General features: G+C 39.1%; 1 protein-coding gene across 1 annotated transcript; it reads right to left on the reverse strand.

Moving 5' to 3' along the window:
- Positions 1 to 530: 530 nt before the first annotated feature.
- On the reverse strand, positions 531 to 23,639 carry LOC124165224 (kelch-like protein diablo). Its single transcript, XM_046542513.1, has 12 exons — positions 23,312 to 23,639; positions 20,288 to 20,465; positions 19,625 to 19,809; positions 19,088 to 19,251; positions 17,647 to 17,805; positions 14,253 to 14,463; positions 12,694 to 12,877; positions 8,459 to 8,602; positions 6,530 to 6,663; positions 4,704 to 4,912; positions 4,120 to 4,307; positions 531 to 1,821 (listed from the first exon to the last, which is right to left on the reverse strand). Exons 2-12 carry the CDS (start codon positions 20,452 to 20,454, stop codon positions 1,779 to 1,781), a joined length of 1,788 nt encoding a protein of 595 aa, XP_046398469.1. The 5' UTR covers positions 20,455 to 20,465; positions 23,312 to 23,639; the 3' UTR covers positions 531 to 1,778.
- Positions 23,640 to 24,326: the final 687 nt, after the last annotated feature.

Here is a 24,326-nt window from a genome sequence, read left to right on the forward strand (position 1 = left end):
TTACTCAACAAGCCAGAGGATCACTTCCTCACCCTTTTAGTCGCCTCTTACGACAAGCAGGGATACTGTGGGAGTATTCTCTATTCCCCTACCCACAGGGAGTTCTAATGCTCTCTAGTACAAGCAATAAGCATCTATGACTATTAGGCACCCTATTCTCTTCAAAATAGCAACAAACTCTTTTTACTCTACAAAGATCTCATAATCTGCTGTGGCACTAAAACGGATCTATTCCCCATATTTTCCCCCAGATTAGCAGTAGGGTATATTTCACAAAGAAAACATTTCCCAGTCTAAAATATAATTTACCTGAAAAAGAATGCCTCTCAGATGCAGAAATGCAGTAAATTAAAATACTGAAAAATGCTGAAGACTCATCTTAAAAGCAAGCAAAAGCCAGTGAATTTTTGAAGGTGTATAATTGAATGGTATTCCTTCCTAAAACTAGCCAATTGCCGGAAGGAGCAAAGACTACTCAGAAAAAATTATTTCTAAAGGCAGGAAAAGGAAGATAAATAACTAAAAAGGAATTATAAATAACCATACGACCAACAATGATTTCCTTTATTCACAAGTAATGTAGCACTCAATTATCTTTCAGAATCAACAATTTTCACCACCGTAAATTGTAATTTGTGAGTGAGTTTCTCCATTAACCATAATGGAAAGATACCAAAATGCATCAAATAAAACAACAGATGAAGAAATTACAAGGGTTGAGAGCCTCAATTTCCAATTTCAAAACAAACATATAGCAGGACCACATACTAGTATCGGTATGCCAGTCTCAAGATGAGAACCCCATTTATTTTTATAACATTTTAAGTCTCCACTTGAATGGGGATAACGTAAATCTGGCTCAGGAGAAAATGCCTGAACACAAATAGAAGCACATTTGGCTGCAATTTTGAGCATTAAAATTGCTATCAGCCACAAAAGCACTTAAAAATATCACAATGCCAAATATATTCAGTATAGTCAGATGATGAAAATAGAATTTTCACATCTTCCCACCAAATAATTCCATAATTATGCCTAAGCTACAATTGAGTCCGTCCACCGTACATATTAAGGCTTAGACAGCAGAAGTGTACAAGCAGAGGACAATATTTATAGCACCTACAGTACCTAACGAGATAAGTAAGGTTAAGGATTTCGGCAGTGGGAATGTTAAGTAATTATATACACACAGATTTAATTGGTCCAAAATCATTGCACTAAATTCACATTCCCCGAATGATGGCCAACTTTGATGATCAAAACAGTTCCTCAAAAGAGATCAAATTCTGGCCAGGAGGGACACAACGCAACTTTGAGCTTCTGCAACCCTACAAGCCACATTGCTGTAAATGAAAGGCCATCCTTCACATAAATAAATCCATTAGAAGACGGCTTATGAGAGATGATGGGAAACTGATTGGATGACTAATGAGCCACTCACAATTGCACCAATCTGAAGACATATTTACACAAAATACTGCACAAGGTACACCACCACACCATTAAAACAACCGAAGAACACTCATGACTCTGAAGAGGGGAAGAGGTATGCCGGTCAGTCATTTTCAGTTGGCAGGATATGGGTACGCCATTAATCCAGGGGGGGGCACCAGGTTGAGTGGAGGAGAAGAACAATATTTTCACTATGTTCCATGTTTGCACATTCATTTATGAGATCACACCTGGTGTACTGTGAGAAGGTGACCACACATGTTCCCAACACCAATCACTGTACCCATGGAAACAGAATCACTCCAATGAGACAAGGTGTGGGAACTTCATAGTTTCTTGTCATGTGTGGCAAAACAGGAAGAAAAAATGCTGAAATAAAAAAACAATATCACATGCTGAATAACTCTCATGGCTATGAAGATTATCTGGAAAAATATACAGGAACAGGAGAACACTTCGGTCAAAACACTCAATTGATACATTTAGCGTAGGAAATAAAATGGCAACTAGTTCCTGCTGCTAAAAAGTTGAGAATGTTTATAAGACACGGTTTCAGGTGTTACTTTATAGAACTGCTTCGTCACAGAATAAAATAAAAATTACTTTGTGTGTAAAATAAAGTGTGGAAAGGAACAAAGTAATTTTATTTTATCCTATTGAGAATGATTAAATTTTACATCGACAGACAGGAGTGAGCATATGGGAACTTGAATATTAGAAGGACAGGAAAAAAATATTACAATAGGAAGATCAATAGCAGTTGAGATAACATATTTGCCATTAAAAAGTTGAATTATTGCATGCACAGATAACCTATAGCACTTCCTGTTTACCTTAATATTTTATACCTTTCATATGAACGATGCCATGACACAATGAAAAACAGTCAATTTATATGTTCAATTTATCTGCCCTCAAGTCATTAACACTAATCCGTATAACTGATTGCATATGACAATGATAGCAAGGTTAAGGCTATGGGAATAGCCAAATTAGTTTCTTTCTTAGCTCAAGAAATGCTAAAATGGTACAGAGCATCTAACAGACCCTGGATATGATACTTAATATGGAAACTAAAGGGTTACCAATATGAAGGAGGCAATTTCAAATTTCTATCAAAGTATGTGTAAGGCCAGTCAAATACAATATAGGAGAAAGCATTGGCTGATGGGAATGTTGTGCAAAAGCAGTTTTCTATCGAGGGATTAGCACTTGCCCAGCCAAGCTGGCATATTGACCATGCCAAAATGGTTAATTAATGCAAATAAACAGCACATAAATAGCAGAGTTGGGGAGTAACTGGGTTACCTGCAATGAAAACATTGCACTAACTTTTTACTCGCATTTGTGGTATTTAATGTATGTAGTTGCATTCACTGAAAACAGTAGTGGTTGATGTTGATTTTGAAGGGCCTTGCTAAAGAATCAATGGTGAAACTCCCCCAACATATGACGATATCATCTGTTAATTTGTATTAACTTGTGAGTCAGTTCAAAATATATTCTGTATTCTGTGAAGTAGCTAAAATTGTTACTTTAATGGACAACTTATTCCCATGCTTCACCGTCACAGTTCTTATAGCCTCAACTACAAACTGCTCAACATGCTAGTATAGCGACACCATGGATAAACTGATTGGCTGTGAGCTAACACAAAATTGTAGTACAGTGTTGCATTTTGCAGGGTAACAACACTTTTCGATACCTTGAATAGGTTTATCAACTTACAAACAAGTTCTCAGAACGTATCTTCCTCGTACGTGGAAGAATTATTGTATATGTACATGATTCAATCGTAAGACCACTTTCATACGAAACAATTTTCCGCCAGTCGCCACAGCACAGCTAACAGCGTTGCATAGTCTTCTCATCTGAAAACTGCCTGAATTTCACAAGAACGGAGGCCAGCGAATAGGTGTTCCCTCTGAAAGGGGCAATACTAGAAAGCGGTCCCAATGTAGCATTGAATGTATTTCATGCCGTAGACGGCCCATCGCTGGGCCTTATTGAATTGGGTGCCCTGCCGTCAACAGTGTGATTCACCTTGTTTGTAGAGATCCATTGAGATCAATGGTAAGTAGCAAGAACGACGCCATGCCGTGGACGGTGGCAGGCAAAAAGTCGGCTCATTTGGAACCCACCGCGGCTATGGAAATGCTACAATGTTGGCGAGAGCGGCAAACTGACAAACCTGTAAATGCGCGTGTTAGCCAGCAACTCTCAAAAGAAAAAAACGTGGATGCCATTCAATTGGAAAGTAATACATGCGTTTTTAAAATCCTTTCTTTTTCACTTTTTGGCCTTCATTACGCTGTAGACCACTTTGGCTTTGGGCACCAAATTCAAATCCTCGCGACCGTTCCAAGCAGGTTCCAGAGTACTGACTTTATGCGGTCGGTTCTCGATACCGGTTCCACAGGCCACGAACCAGCAGAACCGGGAACCGGAACCGACCCATCTCTACATATAGCATATCCCTGTAAAATGCTGGACCGTTATTGCAGCTCATTTCCTAATTTTCATTTCCCAGGATAAAAACTTGACTAACTTGACCCTAACACCAAATTTTTAATACCACTTCAATATGAAAAAACCAGGATAGGGGTTAATCAGGCATAAAATTTTAGAAGTGGTCGAGTTTCACAAAAAATATCACTAAGTCATTACCAGAAATAATTCTCAGTCTGTGGTGCTCGCATGACACCAACACCACCACCAAGCCGGCGATAATTCATGGCCCCGCAAAGACGCCACTGGTTTTGATCAGGATCATACACCTCAATGGTCTTCAAATAGGCCGTACCATCAAACCCACCCACTGCATACAGTTGCCCATTGACAACAGCAAGGCCAACCTGTCACAAAGACATAATAGAGAGAAATAAACCTCCATTTCATACTAATGGATGTTAACCATTGTGCAAAAATATGCTGCCTGAAGCAGAGGATTTTCACCATTAAGAATGAGCCTTGAATCACGACTATATCTGAATGTGTGCAGCAACACTACAACTCGATACAATTCCAATATGACCCTTGAGCTAGGCTCTGAAGACACCTCTACAGATTCTAAATCACGTTAATATCTTCAAAAATCATTAAATTAACAGGAGTGCTCAAGTGTGGCAAGGTTCCATGGTATTCAAAAATATTGTGACATGACAATGCCTGTTTTCTTTCCATATTTCTCAGGAGCATGGTCAATAGGTTAATATGCACTATGATAAACAGAACAGAAACACAGCACTTACCCCACTCCGCCTAGATGTCATGGCTACTATTGGACTCCATGAGTTGGAATGTGGTGAGTAACGCTCCGCAGATGACAGCTCCATACAGTCATCCCTTCCACCCACAGCATAGATGACATTGTTGAAAACTGCACAGCCCAAGTGCTTGCGTCTAGTAGACATTGGAGAAACAGCTACCCACTTGTTCTGACGGGGGTCGTACCTTTCCACTGCAAAAATCAGGATCATGATTTAAAAATATGCAAAATATACTTACTAAGACTACAGAACACACAGGATTTATTGACCATTGCAAAAAAAGGGCCAGATGATTAAGGCATGGCCATTTTTTTGTGATAATAGAGGCCAGCACATCCCATCACTATAGGAACTAAGGAATACCAGGTATACAATGGCATATATGATGTTAAATGACGTGATGAGCATCAATTGCCCAGGATTAAACAAAAAGATAAATCAAATATGGTTTTACTGGAAGGCAGTTTCAAGGGAGCTTTCCCTTGATTTTATCAGTTTCTGAACGTCCACGATGCAGGAAGTAATCAAATTCCATTGCTGCCCATAAGTGTAGGCTGCACCATCACTCTGCTCTTCCTTTTCTGAGCGAGGGCAGAAATTGCTTTCACTAATGCACTAGAGTATTTGTGAGCTTTTTTGTTAATCACGGGACCCAGTAAAAGAAATAACCTCATTGCAATATTTAACGAAACAGCATGAGCCTACTCATTATCAACAGGGTGTCTTCAATAAATTTAGGTGAACAATGAAAATGTAAAACTGTAATATTCATTGAAAGGGGTGATAATTCCTTGTAGATTAAAATCATTTCCGATTTCCCGAGTATTTACAGTCACCAATTTATTTGCAATGTTGAATTTTTTTAATAGTTGACAAGCAAATATGCAGCTGTAGACAGTTAATTACATTTACTGCAAGCCATATTGAAGAAATGTTTTACATACAATCAGCCATAAATAAGACATCCATTTTGAGAGGGGTTGGTTATCTGAGGGTAAAAAGATCATTTCCCTGAATATCCTCACTGCTTAACAAGACATTAAGAGATTTCAACATCAACTGACTGCCATGAGCATTGTGTAGACACTGAATGGTCAATAATAGAATAGCAGCAAGATGGTTGCTACATGTGTAACCTTTACAGAGCATGGGGGAACCAGATTTGTATGGTAAATGTCAGACAAGCCTGTGCTTCAACAATTCAATAAGGATTCAATCTATAAGGTGACCAGACTTGACCAAAGAAAGTAAATAAAAAACATACAAGCTATTGGTACAAAAATATTGAGTAAATGCAGGTAATGGGGAAGTTGCCTTCATAAAAAAAATGAAAGGCATTGATTGCAATTCCAACCTCCTTTGGGAAGAGCACATTCAACTGATGCAATTTTTTTGTTCTATGAAACACGTATTAGTGGCATACAAATATGTTTTTATTCATAGAAAGCCTTTCCTATCATTAAAAGCTCTAAAACCTCAAATATACATAGGTTCTCAATTACTGTTTTCCCACATTTTCCACAGTTGGTGTTTAAAGTGTTGTCCCTCATGAAAAACCTTAACTCAGGATTTTACTGTGTACTCCCGAAGCGAGTACAAGTGATTACATAGTACTTGACGTTATCTTCCCAAATTTTGTACGTACGCTATTCATCAACAAATTTAAGCCAGAGACATCATAACTAACTGATATGAATCTATCAACACAACTCCACACTGATTCTAACAAATGACACAATTATCATATGCACATGAATTACACCAGATGGCATATTGATGGATGTGACCACTTCTAAGACTGCACATACCTGTGTTTAAAGGACACTGCCCATCAGATCCACCGATGGCATAAAGGAATCCTCCCAACACAGCCACAGCCACTCCTAATCGCCTTGTTGTCATTGGTGCCACCTTGGTCCACTTATTTTCCTTAGGGTCATACCTAAACAGAAATAAATAATGTCATAAGTATTTAAATCAGAAATTACAAGGCTAAAAAACATAATTTCAATACAGCTTAATGAATGCTGATCTATGAATCCATATGGACTGCAAAATCATACACATAGGAGCATCAGCACATATACTTTCAAACCTCTTAAGAACATTATGTCCTCCCAAAACTAGGTTCTGATTTTCCTCCCATAAGGAAAATGTATTTTCACCCTCCGTAGAATGAACCTCTTTACTGCAAAACATTCTGTTGAGCAGAAGAATTTTTTAGTGCGAAGTCAACATGCTACCTCTTTAGAACAAAATAATGAAGAATAAAGATGCATTATAGTCCACTTTATCAGATAGACAGTGAAAAACAAGTACTTTGGTCTTCTTACATAAAACATCCAGCCTTTGAAAATAGAAGAGCAATAAAATTTTCTGGTTTTTGAGTTTATCAGCTCAGGGATTACAGCATAGAAACAAGTATTTCTCCCATTTAAAAAATTTTCCAACGAAAAGAGTTATGTATAGAATTTTTTCACATATTCCACATCATATAAACAACAGTGAATTAATTTCAAATGCATTTATTGAAAGAGAATGCATTGAAAAGCATCAACTAAAACAATGGGTACTACTTACTTGATTATAAATTCATTCAGGTGCACACCATGAGTGCAAAACACATAGAAAATCTTAGCTTCCAGGATTACTTGGCACTATTATCCATTGAAAAATTCCATCACTTTTAAGACCAAGTTAAGTTATAAGACCAATGCCTCAAAGACTGCTAATTTGTTTTCATAACCAGCACACCACATTAAAAAGCTTATATATTTTGTTCCTAATAACAATTTCACCACGCCCTTTGAAATGGGATTACAGTGCAAAAGCTTTCGTAATACTCAAGAAACTAATATTATGCTCATCAAGTCATTGATGCAAATGCATTATGTTTCTCATTACTTTTCACTCATTATTTTTCAATCCACGCACTCCACAAAATTACTGCTTGGACCATCTTCGTGCTCTAGAGTTCATCATTACAAATCCACTAATGCTCAAATCAACTAATGACCTTTATAAAAGCTGTTAGGAAGTCGTTATTATTTAACATTTATTTCCAATTATAAGAATCCTGGACTGCCGAAAGTCGAAATGGAAATGGAGGTGTAATGATGTCCAGTCAGAGGCTCACTCTCCTTTGCAAAAGGGGAAAACCCAGTTTGTCTGTCACTGAGTATGAGTCAGTGGGACTCAAAAATAATAGTACAAATAAAGAGATTATTTAAGACCGCTATTTGTAGCCCTTCAGATCTAAAGGGAGATAACATAAATAGAATCTCAGAAACAAACCCAATGAGGCATCAGAAGAAATACTGTCGCCAGAGAGGTGGCAACTTCATTGAAGAGACTTTCAATTCAATAAGGTTAATCACTCATACCCCCGGAGTAATTTGATCTTATGCCGATAAATGCAAACTATTTTCGAAGATGACATTTATTTGTGTGAAGTCACTCGATTCCTCAATGGCTACGTATTGACAAAATGGATTACAATATGTATGATAGCTAAAGGCTTTCGCATTAGCCATTAGTTCTGTTATAGTCTTCAAACCCGGGTTAAAAAATTTTTCGACAGATAGAGGAGATTTTTTTCTAAAATTCTCGCCTCAACAATTAGGGGAAGGGAGACAATATATATTAGAAGGAAAATTGGTAATTGTTCCTTCTCTAATAGGCATGCTGATTTTCTATACAAAAATAACAAACTAAAAGACTGTTCTGAGTACACCCACCTCTCAACATGGTTAAGGCACTGAACGCCATCCTGTCCTCCAACAGCATACAGGAACCCATCAAGGACAGCCACACCTACACTTGTTCTGCATGACGTAGTGGGAGCCACATCACATGACCACTGGTTAGTTTGTGGGTCATACCTGAAAAGAAAAATGTTTACTTCCAATGATAAACACAACTAGGCACAAGCATGGAATCAAATACTGAGAAGAAACAAAAAAAACTCAAGCTTACTATATGCTACAGGCCTAGTAATGTGTGTGTTAACACTTAAAAAAACGAAGCTATTAACGATAAAATTTATGCAACTGAAAAATTAACCTCATCTGGATATCAACTAAAACAGAAAATACAGGTGTTTGATGGGTAAGACAATGTAGTTTTTTTTTAAAGCTAAAACCCAGAGTGGTAAAATTGAATTGCCTGAAACTTGAATTCCTGACTTCTTAGGCCTTCCTGAACCAAATGAAAAGTTTTTTCAAACTGAGGGTAATGAAGAAAGGGCAGAGGCAAAGTATAAAATTACCTACAAGCAGAGAGAATTTAGACCCCATAGGATGAACAAGATCTTTTCCTGAATCCTCCCCGGTTCAGAAGTCTGAAGTTAACGTAGGCTTTTTAAATCTTGAGTATAATGTTGACAGTTAAATTTTTTTGTACAAACAAAATACAGTGAAACCTCTATGAAGTGAACCTCTTTACATCATAAACCTTCATACTTCATACCACCCCTACGGTCCCATCAGATTTACCAGTAAATTTATAGGCAAACCTCTTCGTATTGAACCTCTTTATCTCGTAAAACCTCCACTTATCATACAAAAAAGATGCCCCCGAGACAACCTAGCTACCACCACAAATCGCACCTAGACAACAGGAGACCATTAATGCAGCTGTGATTACGTACATGGAATGACATTTTCAGCAGTAAATGTTTCACTCTTTTTCTCATATACCTTATTATGCTGGAATTTTCACGTAAATCATTAGTTGTTGCCATTTTGTTCAATATGAGAGCATACCTAACAGTAAATAAAAAAAGGTATCCAACTGTCCAAATATTTATACGTGACTGTTGATTTAAGAGAGATAACATCGTTTCCTCTCGAATCAAAGTAAAAGTCACACGATAGCGCTTGCTCTCTGATAAAAATACAGTAAAACCTCTCTTAAACGAAACTCAAGGGACCGAAATTTTGCCGTTTCGTTGATCGGGAGTTCGTTCCCCGGAGGTGATGCGCACGTTGCATCATTCTAGGGGCTCGGAAATAGACGCAAGTCTGCATGCGTTATCTTCATTCTACCTTCGCATACTTCAAAACAGTGCTTATTTCTTCAGCTGCAATGCAAATCGCGGGCAATAGACCACATTTAGGAAGCCTCAGTTCGTATTATTCAATCACTTCGCGTGCTTTTTCATCGGTTTTCAAAAATGTATGCAACGTAGCGGTGAGTGCGAGGCCATCCCTTTATTCTCAATATTTGAAATAGAGTACATGTATTCGCGAAGTTTACACTGAAAAATTAAGAATTCGATAGATTTGACCATTACTAATTTAAAGTTAAAGTAACAGCGCCAATTATAGCTTCATCATGAAATTAAGATCGCTCTACCATAACGGCGCGAGTGCGACTTTCGTCGACCCATTAAAGCTCAGTGGGTGGCAGCATTTCTTTGTAGTAGTCGAATCCAGAATACTCCATAGCAATATTTGCGGTCGCGGGCTTCGTAAATAATTCATTGTACTAGCATCATTTCCATCGCATTCCGGGTAGACAACTGCCGATAAGAAAACATCTTGAAAGGCCCTATGCAGGAGTTCTCGAAGTAAAATACGTCACGATTTTGAAAAATGAGTTTTCGAGAAATTATATTCTGCAACCCTCAGTTCGCTGGCTTCGCGGATTACGAAATTTGAGTCTATTCTAGTGAACTCATCAAACGACCCTTCAATATTCATGACTTTTGAGAGACCCTGCCAGGATTCACGGCTTTTGTCATCACTCTCCATCGCGTGGTCGCAGTTGACTGCAAACCGGATTGACAACTCCCGATAAGAAAACAGCTTGGAAGGCCTCATGCAGGAGTTCTTGAAGTAAAATAAGTCACGATAATGATGCTGTTGACTGCAAACCCGGTTTTTGCAAAATAACTAAATATGGTGACAGGTGCGACACGCTTCCAAGCTTTGCAAAGCCCTTGCATTACCTGCAAAATGGTCCTCTTCAATTTCGCCGATCCCTTACATCCATTCGACAAACCAAAAACTCCACTAAAATCCGACGGTAATGCCGCTTTGCCGCAGAAATGACCCCTCGGTCGAGAGGTCGCAACTTAGCTATTGCAGTTGGGGGGAAGAAAATAACACGCACATTTTTTATTGTTAGTCCTATGTTTGGGCCCGTGCAGCGATCGAGGAAGAAATCTACTTTCCCCATGAGTGCATCAACTCCCGCCAACCACCGCTGAATTAATCCCGCTGTCATTCATGGATTTTTGCTGCTACCTCAGGGGTGAGGCATCACCATTGGCCCAGTCTAAATATGGCATGTTTAGACTGTGTCGTCTTCTTCATGCAACAATTGACGGCCGTCGCAAACCTTTTTCTCAGGAGAAAATCAACACCGCTTCACATCACGTTAGGACATCGCTACAATCGCCAACAGACAGAGACTGACCTTTAGTATAAAGCACTCAATTCAAGTAACGTCTAGATCAATGGGAAATGTTGGCTTTCGTGTCTTAAGTGCGAATGTTTTTTTATCCAAGATTGCGGCAAATGCAAAAGTTTCTCCTATTTTTTAGATGATGTTGAAATAAACAATGTGAATGAAACAAGAGTAACTACTGAGTCATATATTAAAGATAATTAAGAGATGCAAATTTTGGCTTTCATCTTCTAGCGCGCACATTGTATCTTCCGTAATTTAGTTAAATTTTAAAGAAGTTATCCAAGATGGCGGCGAGTGAAAAAAATGCTTCTCGGAATTTACGCGTTGTAATTCTGTAAAGTATCTTAAACAACCGTCAAAAGAATGCGATCGAAGTACATAGCTCTAGATATCATATCTTTGAGCGTGTAAATATTGGGACATTGAGTTATTTACGAAAGTCAGCATTAACATTTTTCGCAATTCGCCGCGAGCCGCGAGTTGGGGTCGGCGGAAACACACGACGGAAGGCTATGGTTACGGTTAATAATGACGATTCTGATTGGCTTATTCAGTGGAAGTCTCTGATTTGCCCTCCAACGCTACGAATATTGAATTATTCATATGAAAATAAAAATTTAACCGGAAAAATTGGTTATTGGGAGGTGAATTTCACTCGATCGCGCCGAAATTTCATTTCGTTGATCGGGAGTTTTCGTAAAAGAGGAGTTCGTTCATCGGGGTTTTTCACTAATGTGTTTACATAGGCAATTGGCCGGACCAATAGCATTTGTTCGTTGAACGGAGTTCTTCGTTTAGCGGGAGTTCGTTAAGGTGAGGTTTTACTGTAAATAGTAAATATATGTTCACTAATGCATGCATGTTTTCTTAAACACACAAATATAATGATTTATAGACATTAGTGCCTTTCATTTCCAAAGGATAAGGAAAAATGGTGCCTACCACTGAAACCTCTCTATAGTGAACTTCCATCCATCAAATTGCCCAAATTTTGGTCCCCTCCATTACGATGTAAAGAGGTTTTATTGTATCAGTGTAACCTCTCCTTTCTTCCCTATGATTACATTGTCAATAGCCTACCATGAATATTAATCTGCTTTGCATGTCTGAATAGGGAATAGAGTTAACTTCCTCTTTTCACTCCCATGAGACACAATCGAGAGAGATTTCTTAATAGGAAAATGCAAATTGATTGTAGGAATATTAACTACAAGTATTTGAGAACATAAAGCCACTACCTTTTCCAGTTTTGTATTTGATACGTTTAAAAGCATTAAAAAAAAACAATAAAAACTGCAACAAAAGAAATTAAGCAAAAATGCCTAAATATCATGAAGACTGAATTAAAAAAACCCACACAAGTCTTCATGACGTAAGTGTTTTGGTCAAGTGACTCATCATTTCAGGGATAAATAACACCACTTAAGCAAAAAAAACACATATGTTTGGCTATAAAATAACCAATTAAAACCAATAAATTTCAATTTAAAATAATGTTTCCCAATATCTAAAACTTCAAAAGTCAAGAAAACAAAATTGCTCATTAGACTATACATACCTCTCAATACTGTTCAGATATGACTGCCCATCATGTCCACCAACTGCATACAAGAGGTCATTCAGAACAGCAACACCAACACCACAGCGACGCTTGCTCATTGGGGCAACCATCTTCCAATCAGCTGTTTGCGGGTCAAACCTCTCAACGGATGCTATGGCATCTCCACTGCACCAACCTCCAACTACAACGAAAAAATAATATCAGTAAAACATTCCCTAAAAAATCCACCTTCATTGTAAACGGAAAATAATCAAGGACACAATACAGGTATGAGGGAATGGAAAACAATTTAAATTATATTCAGAAATTTCAATTCCCAATTATTAGCAGATCACCATGCATTGGTAGGCACTTTGAACCCCAAAAAAATACTTATGTACATCCCAATAGTCAAAAATATAAATTAATTATGGTTTCTTCAAATTTAATATTTGAAGACCATTGGAGAAACTGAGATAGAAGAATGTCTCTTATTACAATTCACAAAGATATTTCTCTCCAATACAATGATGAATCAAAATGAACTTTGTTTTTCCACATAAATATTTATTTAATCACGACCATGGTTTCGACGCACTGCGTCATCCTCAGGCCTCCTACACAATCATAAATAACACTAATGAACTAAAATTGAGCACAAACAACATTCCACACCCCAACATCAGAATCATTTATAGCATTTCCATGACAACTCTAACGTATGATCTCTGCATTTCTCCAGGGTTTTCTTCCGCGTCAGATTGTTGGTTGACAACAGTTTCGCTGGCTATCCTGCCAGCGTCTTCAGGTCGAAGGTGACTCTTTACACCACCTTCGACCTGAAGACGCTGGCAGGATAGCCAGCGAAACTGTTGTCAACCAACAATCTGACGCGGAAGAAAACCCTGGAGAAATGCAGAGATCAAACCATCGCCGCGGAAACCTACGCTCTAACAACTGTATTTCTGTTACTTAACCTCAACACTATCGATGACAACCACAATGAATTACAGTAAAATAATATCTGTGCTGACAAGGAGACTTGGAAAGCCTGACATGTTTAAATATTGGGGAGATATCTCCAATATTATACTGGGGATTTATCTCAACAAATATTTATTATAGACAAACTGAAAAAGCCAAAATTGGCACACATTGCATTTGAACTGGGAAAATAGTTCACATCCACAGGTTTCATCATGTTTAGGACATGTGTTTCGCAGCAAGTTACCAATTACTTGCTAAAACTATTCTAAGGGTTACTTTATGGTTGTGAAAATTTTTTAATGCAACAGTTACAATAAATTCTTCACTAGTGTGTTGGTCCTTCCATGACTAAGCATGAAATAGCTCCAATTACTTCAACGGTTACACTTAAACATCAAAATCCATGTGGCAAGAGCATCATTATGCTGACAAAAAGAGCATGAAACTAGAGTATATGAGAACGTAGACTAAGAATCAAGAGGAAGAGTAGCAAAGGTTAACTCTTCATACCTTAAAAAATGAAATAGAGAAATAATTGGATTTTAAAAGGACTACACGAAAAAGGAGGAAAAAGGTGCTCATAAACTTACCAGCAAACAACACTTCACCCCGCCTCGTGGGCTTGCGTGGGCGTGTGCGTGGACCCTGCATGAGAGGCCTCTCTTGTGGGAGCAACAAATAATTCTTGGCTTCATCAACAAGGTCCCTGCATGCTTCATCACTCCGAACCAATAAGTCTGACCCAACAGTACCAACAAGAAACTTGGGTGATAAAAGAGGTAGCCTCACATGTTGTAGCACCTGAGAAAAACATACATGACATCAGTAGAAATACTAACAGTACACTTGTGTACACTTAGAGCCACTTTTGACCTCAAAGGATCCTTCTCAATACCGCAAATATTTATTACAGTAAGATCGCACAAGAAAACTACAATAAACACTAATTTTGGGCCTCTAGATTTGAATTCCAGTCGAAGGCAAAGGATTTATTTCTTGGGAATTTTTCTACCTTGTGTGTACTTGCTGGTGACTACATAAAAGTTTTGCCACTGAATAGCTACCATTATTTCTTGAAACATGTCTAGAGAGAAAAACTTGGCCTTCAAAGTTGTGGCATTAGCCTTACATCTGCTGGCATCATATGCCAACTCGTCCTCTGTATTCAATGTTAGGATAGCACACTCAAAAGCTCATGAGAATTGCAAACAAGAGACAAAATGAGAATAACGTAAGCATACCACATTGCACTATCACCTGCCCTGCTGTCGTTTTTGAGAAGGTAATGTTAGTTGCAACCATGAGGCGATGAAAGTACTGGACACTGTGGGGACACCAATGACTCAGCAATGTCTTGCATGGTATGGCCTAGAGTCAACTTGTATTTACTCCCAGAATTAATTTTCACTGTAAACCCTGGTTTTTCTCTTGCTGCATCTTCCCAAACACATTCCTATTTAAGCCAAACACTCAAAATAAAATGACAACACTCATAGTCATACACCCTGAGGTGATTTTTGCCAATCTGTAGATACAGATTAACTAGTCAACCAAAAATGTACTCTCCTCCAAAATTAATTATAATTTATTGTTAATATAAGAAAAGATATTAACGTGATATTATTTCACGAAAAAATATAATGCTGATGTCACTAAAGTAAAACAAAAGCAAGATGCAAGAAACTGCGACGAATATAACTCACATGGGTAACATTTGCAGCAAAGAAACGGAAAGGCATACGATGGACCTTAAGGCCAAAAAAACTTACTAGTATGAATTTATTAACTTAACATTCTCAATAATTACTGCGAAACATAAAAAAGGAATGCAGAATTTTTAAATTAAAAAAACTAAAATTGCAGCACCAGCTCTTCACATATATACGACATGGCACCAAACGAAAGTCAGTTGTTCTGTGAGTTCTTCAAGCACCCAACAGGGGAGGCTCAGCCACCCTGGTGACGGAAGAGAGTGCCAGTACGACTAGTACATTGTGATCGTGACAATTACTTGTAACCGCAACAGAGAATAAATACGTCCATCTAGACAATTTACGTTGAGTATCAATGTATCATACTTCCTACACCATCGTCAAGGTGCAATACCTACCTATAGAAGCATCATTGCAAGAAATACCTCGTACTGCAAGGATTTTGTAGGGGAGTAGGTTGTAAAAGAGTTCCGTTTCGTCTATGTTACATCACACGGGGAATGTTTCTTAAGATACTTAGGATCGCAGTCCTATCTTCCACAACTTCGGATTTACACCGCAGGCATCACCAGCAATAGGGTGGTTTCCTATTATTTTTTTATTGCCTAAATCGAAAGATTATTACTCCTGGAGTACGTATTTCACACTTTTAGATTTTTAAATGAAGATATCTATTTTTCGCGATTAAATGAAAAGTGAAAATTTTCAAGCGTGCGAAAACACGACGCGTAAGTAGGAATGATGGGAAAAAGTCCGTGCGACGCATTTCTGGTTCCCCCTCCCGCCTTGTGAGGTGACCTTGATCGAGGCTCTGAGCGCTGATAGGACGCAGGATGCTAGCGGGTACCTGAGTACCTTGCTGGCTGGTAGCGCTTGGCTTAAAAAAGGTTTATTAATACCTTATCAACCGAAGAAAACTTTCCGACCTAAGCCAGTTTTAATAGGTGATTATTAAGACATGTTTCCCTGAGCTCTGTGCCTCATGCATGCATTGGTAACCTCAGACGATGTATAACTCCTATCCTCTCGTATAGAAACTAGGTCATCATTATTATCATTATTACAGCTCGTAAATTTGATGTACAGTTAGACCTCTTCCTACACACATTCGAGTTACAAACTTTCAGAGATACCAGCATTCAAAAATTTCAAATTTGGCACCTTTTGATTTTGCCATTGCTGTGCAGCTTAGAGGAACTTGCACTCTGGGCATAATCTGGACGAAGTATCATTGAATCCGGTGTGAAGTTAGGAACTGTTCAGCGTTTCGCTCGTTCTTCCTTACCGTGGAGAGCGATTTTTTCAGCTCCGACTGCATTGCACACCCAGCTAGATCAGTTCGTCACAATCGTGAGTTAGCACACAATTGTTATGCATTGTTGCATACTGCCGGATAACCATACTCCTCGATTCCTTGCATACAGTCTGATCAGCCTGATGACAGCATAATAGGAGGGGCAGATAACCCCCCTGCACCAGCACAGTTTACAGCCAATCGCTGTACCCCAAACGCACCTCACACCATCGCCTACTCATACAACGTTGTCAAATGCATAAAGAGCACCGAAATAAGCCTGATCCATCGAAACAAGCCCTTTCTTCGAATCACCTAAACAAGCGATTCTTCCTCTGGGTTCTTCACGCTTGTCATCCCTTCCGGCTTCTTTCTTCACGGAGCCCTTTGTAGGCGTTTCCCTTTCTTACCTAGCAACGCTGCCCCGACCTAGACCATTCTGCCTGACATCGGACCACTCTTGGTGGCCGGCCCATAGGTTAATCAACTTAGGAACAAGGTTTTGGAACGCATCTAGTTCGTACTTAGGACTTAATGTATTCGGGAAGATATCAACCCTCGATTACGTCATGCCACATTCTCCCGTTGAGAAACTGAAACAAATTTTCCTTTTTATATATATTTCCGCATAATTTAATCGCGTTTATTATGTACCATTTTTTCAGATGATTCCTAAAAGAAACATTCATACGAACGTAGTTATTATGAACCTCCGGTTTTTCGGTCCCATGAACTTCGTAATAATGAGAGTCAACTGTAGTCCATAAACAAGATGATCAGAAACTTTCGAACCAAAAGATAGAATATATGATGAAACAAACGACACTTGGAGAAAACATTTCGGCCACACAAATGAGCAGAATTTTGGCAAATTCACAGTCAAAAGTGTAATATATTTGGTTTAAATAAAAGACCAAAGGCTAAAAGTAAGAACTCAATGCTCCATTCAAAAACACAGATGAATGAATTCTGTCTCACCTGAGCCAAGTGCTGCCTCCGCTCAGACACATTGTACTTCACCCACGCCATTACTGCACTAAAAACTTGCTCTTCAGAACGAACATTCAATTCATCACTTGAGATTATGTCCACTAGTTGCACCACAGGAAGCAGCAGAAACTCTTCACTTTCCATCACCTAAAGTAAAACAGACATAGCAATATATAAATTAGTACAATCAAAATAATTTGGAAAATAACAACTCAACAATAAGGAACTAATATAAAATATTTTGATAAATATGTGAATCATTAAAATTACGCACAATATGTTGTAAACTTATTAGCATTAAACATTAAAAGCAATATTAAAAAAACATGTTTATCAACTACAGCAGACTCCCGAATATCCGGCTGTGGTTTATCCATGTTGTAGATTACCTGTGCATGAGTTTACACTCTACACCAGGATTATTTCCATTATATTTCCTTTCATAAAATGGAATAATTTTATTTACTTGCAGACAAGGAGTATTAAAAGTTTACTTGGACATTTACTCGAGCATGGCAGATGCCGATTAGCGGGAAAACAAACTCTTGATTAATTTTAGAAGATCCTTCAACGGCTAGCAAATCGTAAATTTATAAAAAAAATTCTATAATTTTTAGATGCATATTTCATATTGCAAATGTGGAATCATTGTCGTGGCCTCACATGCGGTTGAATACGGCACAGGGGAATCTTGATATTTCTTTGCACTCCGGCATGTTTACATCGTGTCTAGTCAAGGTCAAAAACTGGAGAGGAAGGGTATAGAACAGGTGTAGGCAGCAGGGGTAAGGGAAGTAGAGGTAGCATGAGTCATAACGAGGCACTTGCCTGAGTAGACTGCGTAGTTTGCCATAAGCCCTGGTTTCCTAAAACCATTGCTGCACAATGGCGTGCCAGATGCCTTCACGAGAGCTCTTTATTCCTGTTTTCCAAGTACCACGGTGCACGATCATGTTCAGTGATCATAGATCAGTGTACTGCAGTAGTTACATCCCAACCAGCTTATACGATATGCCACTATGCAGCATGGTGCCTGAAAGTGTAGTTTCTGATGTCGCGCAGTGGTTTTGAAAACTACCTTTCGTGCAAATCACTTTTCTAAACCTTGCAGACACAGATGCATGGTTTTCGGAACCCAGGTGTCATATGGAGCAGAAGGAATATGAGCACAATCATGTTATCACTGCTAAAAATATCGCGGTCAGGAAAAGAAAGCTCTCAATGAGTCCTGCATAGCGTCCGGAAAGTAACCTCAAAAAATAGACATTGTGCATAAACAACAATAGATTGTTTGACTAGCGTAAATTTTGAAAATCACAAGAAATTAAAGTGAAAGTTTGAATTATTTGTGTTTTCCGATTATTTGTGCTGCCTCTCCCCATTATTAACCTGGATAATCGGTAGTCTGCTGTACATGTAATCTGCTTACCTCCTGGAAATTATGCTGAGTAAATTTGTCAGCAATCCTCAGTAATTCACGACAAGAATGTGTGTCTGCAAATGCCCGAATCCCTAAGCAATTCGATGGATCCAATTGGCGTTTAAGAAACTCACAGCAAATATCTTGAATCTCAGCCAGCTGAAGAAGACATGCTGCAAATGAAGTTGATGTCATTAGTTGAATGAAAATTTTATAGAAATTTTCTTTAAAGAATTATAGGGATATACACCTCATGATATTCATTAGAACTGTAATATGGAGAACAAGACTTAATTGAAATTTTGCTGTGGAGAAAAGTCTTCTATATCCATGACATAATTTACATTTTTGGAATACAAAAGCATCACTGCAACACAGTTTAAAATTAAATGGTAAAAAAATAAAAAGTGAATAATGAATTTCAATATTAAAATCAGCATCTTTTGCATTCCTCACATTTTGTTAAGCCTATCACGTATTGCTTTCAGCTCTAGCTCCAACAAAGGGCAATTACTGTCCATAAAAATAATGCCAATAGCATCATACCTGCAGGAAGAAGTGTTTGCACATTGCTCTCTTCAACTACAACATGAGATGTATAGCAAAAGTCTATAAGAAGTTCCATGGCAGCTTCATCGATGTCACGAATGGTAACTTCTGTTTGTCGTGATTCAGCCAATTCCCCTGTGAACATGGCTCGGAAGTAAGGACTGCATGCTGATAGGATGACACTGCAAGTAGGCATTAAAATAATGGCTTCAGCGGCAGCTCCCAGAATGACATGATGCAGATTACCAATGGTCATTTTGTTCATTCCCATTTTCCGATGAAAATATTTAAAACCATCAATGGATAGTTGTCAGGCAAAATATAAATGAATTGCTGATTTCCAAGCAGGACCACAAAGAGATGCAACCATCAACAATAGAGAAAACACTAAAATCATTTAAATCAGTATTACCCTGCATAAAGAAGCAATTATAATAAATAATTAATTTCAAAACGAGATCTGACTCTATTACTGCAAAAAAAAGTCATATGGAAGGATTTTTTTGTGGATAAAACTATGTATCAGTAGTGAAACCATTACTTGAAAACAACGCCAACATATGGTAAACGATTCCCTTTCAGGTATCCTATTAAGAATGCAACGAAAAGAGTGTGAAGAATTAGACTTCATATTGTTATTAATAGAAGGGAAAAACTCACCGGTGGGCAAATATCTTGCGGTTGCCAACGTTGAGCACCACATCGCACAGCTCCCTGTGCCTACGCAAGACATTCAGCTCGGTGAGTGTGCCTCTGGGATGCTTTTCTGAGGTGTGAGCGAGGCGAGCCGGTGAGAGGGGCTGCTCACCCAGCACCATCTCCCCCATCCTCACAGCCGCTGTGTATTGGGCAGAGCAAAGACATAATTGATAAAACTTTCACAAATGGCTCAATGCACTTATCCTAGATATACGAGGTGCATTCAAGTTGTGAGGCCTCTAATTATTTTTCTCCAGACTGGAAACAAATAGAAACACATGTATTGTTTTAATAGGAGTTTGCACTCTTTGTCAATAAGTGACTTAGATGGCTGAACAGTAAGACAGATAGAACTCTTTCAGCAGCGTCTATTATGAGAATCGTTTTAGATACTTGAAATGATGACGCTTTCCTTACACAACCAGTGTGCAATCATTCATTTTCTGAATTTTCATGGTGTGACACCATTTGAAATTCACCGACAGCTGAAGGAGACATATGGTGGAGAAGTTATGGATGAGCTAAAAGTGTGTCCATATATATGTGCTATAGTTTAATGAAGGCAGAACATAGAATGACAGCAAACCAAAACTATCAAGGCAATTTTCTAGTGGTCACAATGGACACCTTAAGAAGCCTTCACCACGGCCATGGAATCATAGCATCAACATTGTGAAAAATGTGTACATCTGGAGGGAACTTACATCAACAAGTAACACCAGTTTCATAATTTTCAGGTGAGTAGCCAGTTAGAAAAAAATCAAAGGGCTTAGAACTTGAATGCACCTTGTACATTAGAATAAGCAAAATAAAAATGAAGGTACATAAAAGGTAAAAAATAGAGCATTTGACACACAGCATAAATTTAGCTGATAGCTAAACCAACTCGTGACATGTGCGATCCATCCATCCATGCAGATATCCATCAGACATGTAAAACAAATTAAAAATAAAAGACGAGTGTGTTGGTGATGTACTCACATCAAATTTCAGAAGGTGTTTGCAAGCCAGATTTTGAGATTCATGAAATTACAAGAATTAAAGCACTTCCGTAATTCCAAATCCTTTATGAAATTATCTACGAGGCTTGTCCGTAAAATAAGTTCCACGAGCTGCCGCTGGCACTAGGATCGTTTCTATGCGCGGCCAGGCAACAAAGGCAGGTTGTTTGGTTCCCCCACTCCAATCCCTCACCAAGCCAGCGTCACTGCGACATTTAGTCTTGACTCATCAGCCGTCAGCGATGGAGCTTCCTCTTGCGTCTCCCGCCAGCTGCGAGTTGCGGTCTGTTATTCGTTTCCTGGCCGCTAAGAAGAAATCGGCAAAGGAAATTCACGAAGAACTTTGTCAAGTGTATGGAGAAAAGTGTATGAGCTCCGGGATGGTGCACAGATGGGTCAGGGACTTTAAAAATGGCCGAACAGACGTCCACAACGAAGCCCGTGCAAGACGGCCATCGGTTTGCGACGAAACAATTGCCAAAGTCGGAGCAGAAAAGCTTGAAGATCGACAGATTACAGTTCGGGAGCTGTGCGAAAGATTCCGGAGGTCAGCAAAACCACAATTGACAAGATTTTGACTGAACATTTAGGCTAGTCAAAGGTCTGCTCAAGATGGGTGCCAAAAATGCTCACTGCAGACCACCAGCGGCAGCGGGTTGAAACGGCCCAAAAATTTTTCGCTTTTCACAGAACATTGGAATAGGCATTTTTGGACACTATTGTTACTGGTGACGAGACCTGGGTACACTACACCACACCGGAAACAAAGGAGCAATCGAAGCAGTGGAAGCACCCTTCTTTGTCCAGAGCAAAGAAGTTCAAACAAATCCTGTCTGCCGGGAAAATCATGGCTAGCGTTTTTTGGGATCGAACGGGCATATTGTCGAGCGACTTTATGCCTCGCGGGACAGCAATCAATGCTGACCGGTACTGTGAGACCTTGAAAAATCTTAGACGTGCAATTCAGAACTAGAGAAGAGGAATGCTGACAAAAGGAGTGCGTTTTCACCATGACAACGCCCGACCGTACACCACCAATCGAACCACAGCCCTAATCGAAAGATTTGGATGGGAAATGGTGTCTCACCCACCCTTCAGCCCAGACTTAGCACCAAATTAATTCCATCTCTTCCCCGAGTTGAAGAAAAACCTTGGCGGAACCCAATTCCAGACAGATGAAGAGGTACAAAACGCGGTTGTTAGTTTTCTACACGGACAGGCGGCAGAGTTCTATGACTCTGGTTTGAAGAAGTGGGTGCCTCGAATGCAGAAGTGCATAGAACGCAACGTCGATTATGCAGAAAAATAAAAGAAAGTCTGAACTTTCCAAAAATGTACTTTTCTTTGCAATTAAACCAGTTTTTTGATGTAAAAAAAATTCGTGGAACTTATTTTACGGACACACCTCGTAATAATGAGCCTAAACCAGTAGCGACTATTTTTTTCCAAATAATATTCAAAGCAACCATAATAATGTTATCAAATTACCCTAAAATGAATGGGGATTCACATCACTCTCCTCATCCATGATGGAGTAAACTGAACAGTTGTAGGTTATTTGATTTTCCTACATTGCCAATGTCCCAGAAGGACAATAAAAAATTTAATACACCAAGTGATAACAGTTTAAGCATGAAACTGATTACGAATTATTTTTTAAACCTCTTTTCAGAGATTTTACTCAAACATCTTTAGGAAAAACCCAGCTAATCCAGAACTTTCAGACAACTTGAACAATTTTCCACTCAGTTTGATAAATTTAACAGAAAATTCACCCAAAAATTTGGAAGAGGAGTTCCCACAAAGTCTAGAATAGTGGCTAGCCTAAAGTTTTTCAAAGAGACTTCATGCCTCATGCGATATCATTTTCCTTGTAGTCCCATTACTAACAGCAGTAAATGAAATTAAATTAGGACTAACTGTATGCAATGCCAAAGCACAATATGGTTTTCGTGCATTCTGAACATCAATGAAGTGACCATACCACCACGGTTGCAGCCTGATGAGGAAGATGAAGACAGAGGCGTTGGGTGCCTCTGTGAGAGGCGCCCCAAGCGGAGGGGCAGCTGCAGAGGCGGCAGGGGCACTGGCGCTGGTAGCTGCCCTGATGCCCGGCACGATGGCTGGTGCCGTGGGCAGGGGGGTTGGTGGTGTGAGGCCGGGGGCAGGGGTGGCGAGATTCGCAGGTGCAACGGGGGCGGAGTTATTCCTCCCCCTGACGTGAGGGGAGGCACGGAGGCGAAGAGACCCGAGGCAGGTCCGAGGGAGAGGGGAGAAGGAGGGGGAGGTGGGGGGGAGGGCAGCGACGAGGGCGGAGACGGAATGGGGGGTGCTGGGGGAGGGGGCGATGGGTTGGAGGGGGGAGGGTTCGATGGGGGCGGAGGCGTGGGAGACGGCGGGGGGGCCCAGGCCCACACAGAGTCAATCTGGAGAAGAGATAGAGAGATAGACATGAATTAGGGAGGCACCAAAACCACTGGCACTGATTATTGTTATCATATATATTGATCAGCCCAGTAGACACTGCACACACTATACAATCACCAGGAGTGGTCTGGCAAGGTCATCCGAGCCAACCCCACAACACTGATGTCTACCGTGGAGCATATATGATTTTTTTTTTTTTTACACCCTCAGATTACTGGAATGAAAGCTTTTCTTGCAAATATACGTCTTCATTTTAATTAGTTGCTTTATTTGCAACTTAATCAACGTAAAAAAGCCATATCAAAAATAAATAAAATAAAGGTGTAGGAAGAATAAAGTGAACCTGATGCTTTTTTGTAATTGTTACTCAAAAAGGCTATTATAGAATTTTTTCATAGATTTTAGAACATTTTCAAGGAACAAATTCACTAAATAGAATATAAAACCACAATACATTATTGAATTTCATAAGGTATGAAATTCTCACTTTTGACAATATTATTTTACTTCAAAATTTCAATTTTTTTATTAATTTTTGTATGGTTTTTAAGAGTCAAAATAGTGCCAAAATC

This window comes from Ischnura elegans, chromosome 9 (assembly GCF_921293095.1).
Source record: "Ischnura elegans chromosome 9, ioIscEleg1.1, whole genome shotgun sequence".
In the NCBI taxonomy this organism is placed as follows: Eukaryota; Metazoa; Arthropoda; class Insecta; order Odonata; family Coenagrionidae; genus Ischnura; species Ischnura elegans.

Excerpts from the sequence above, each read along its gene's own strand:
- LOC124165224 (XM_046542513.1), bottom strand. The coding sequence starts at position 20,454 with ATGGGGGAGATGGTGCTGGGTGAGCAGCCCCTCTCACCGGCTCGCCTC. Across the intron at positions 14,464-17,646 it reads GGAGGCAGCACTTGGCTCAG|GTGCTACAACATGTGAGGCT; the intron begins GTGAGACAGAAT and ends TGTTTTTCTCAG. Across the intron at positions 4,913-6,529 it reads GCAGTGTCCTTTAAACACAG|TGGAAAGGTACGACCCCCGT; the intron begins GTATGTGCAGTC and ends TGATTTTTGCAG.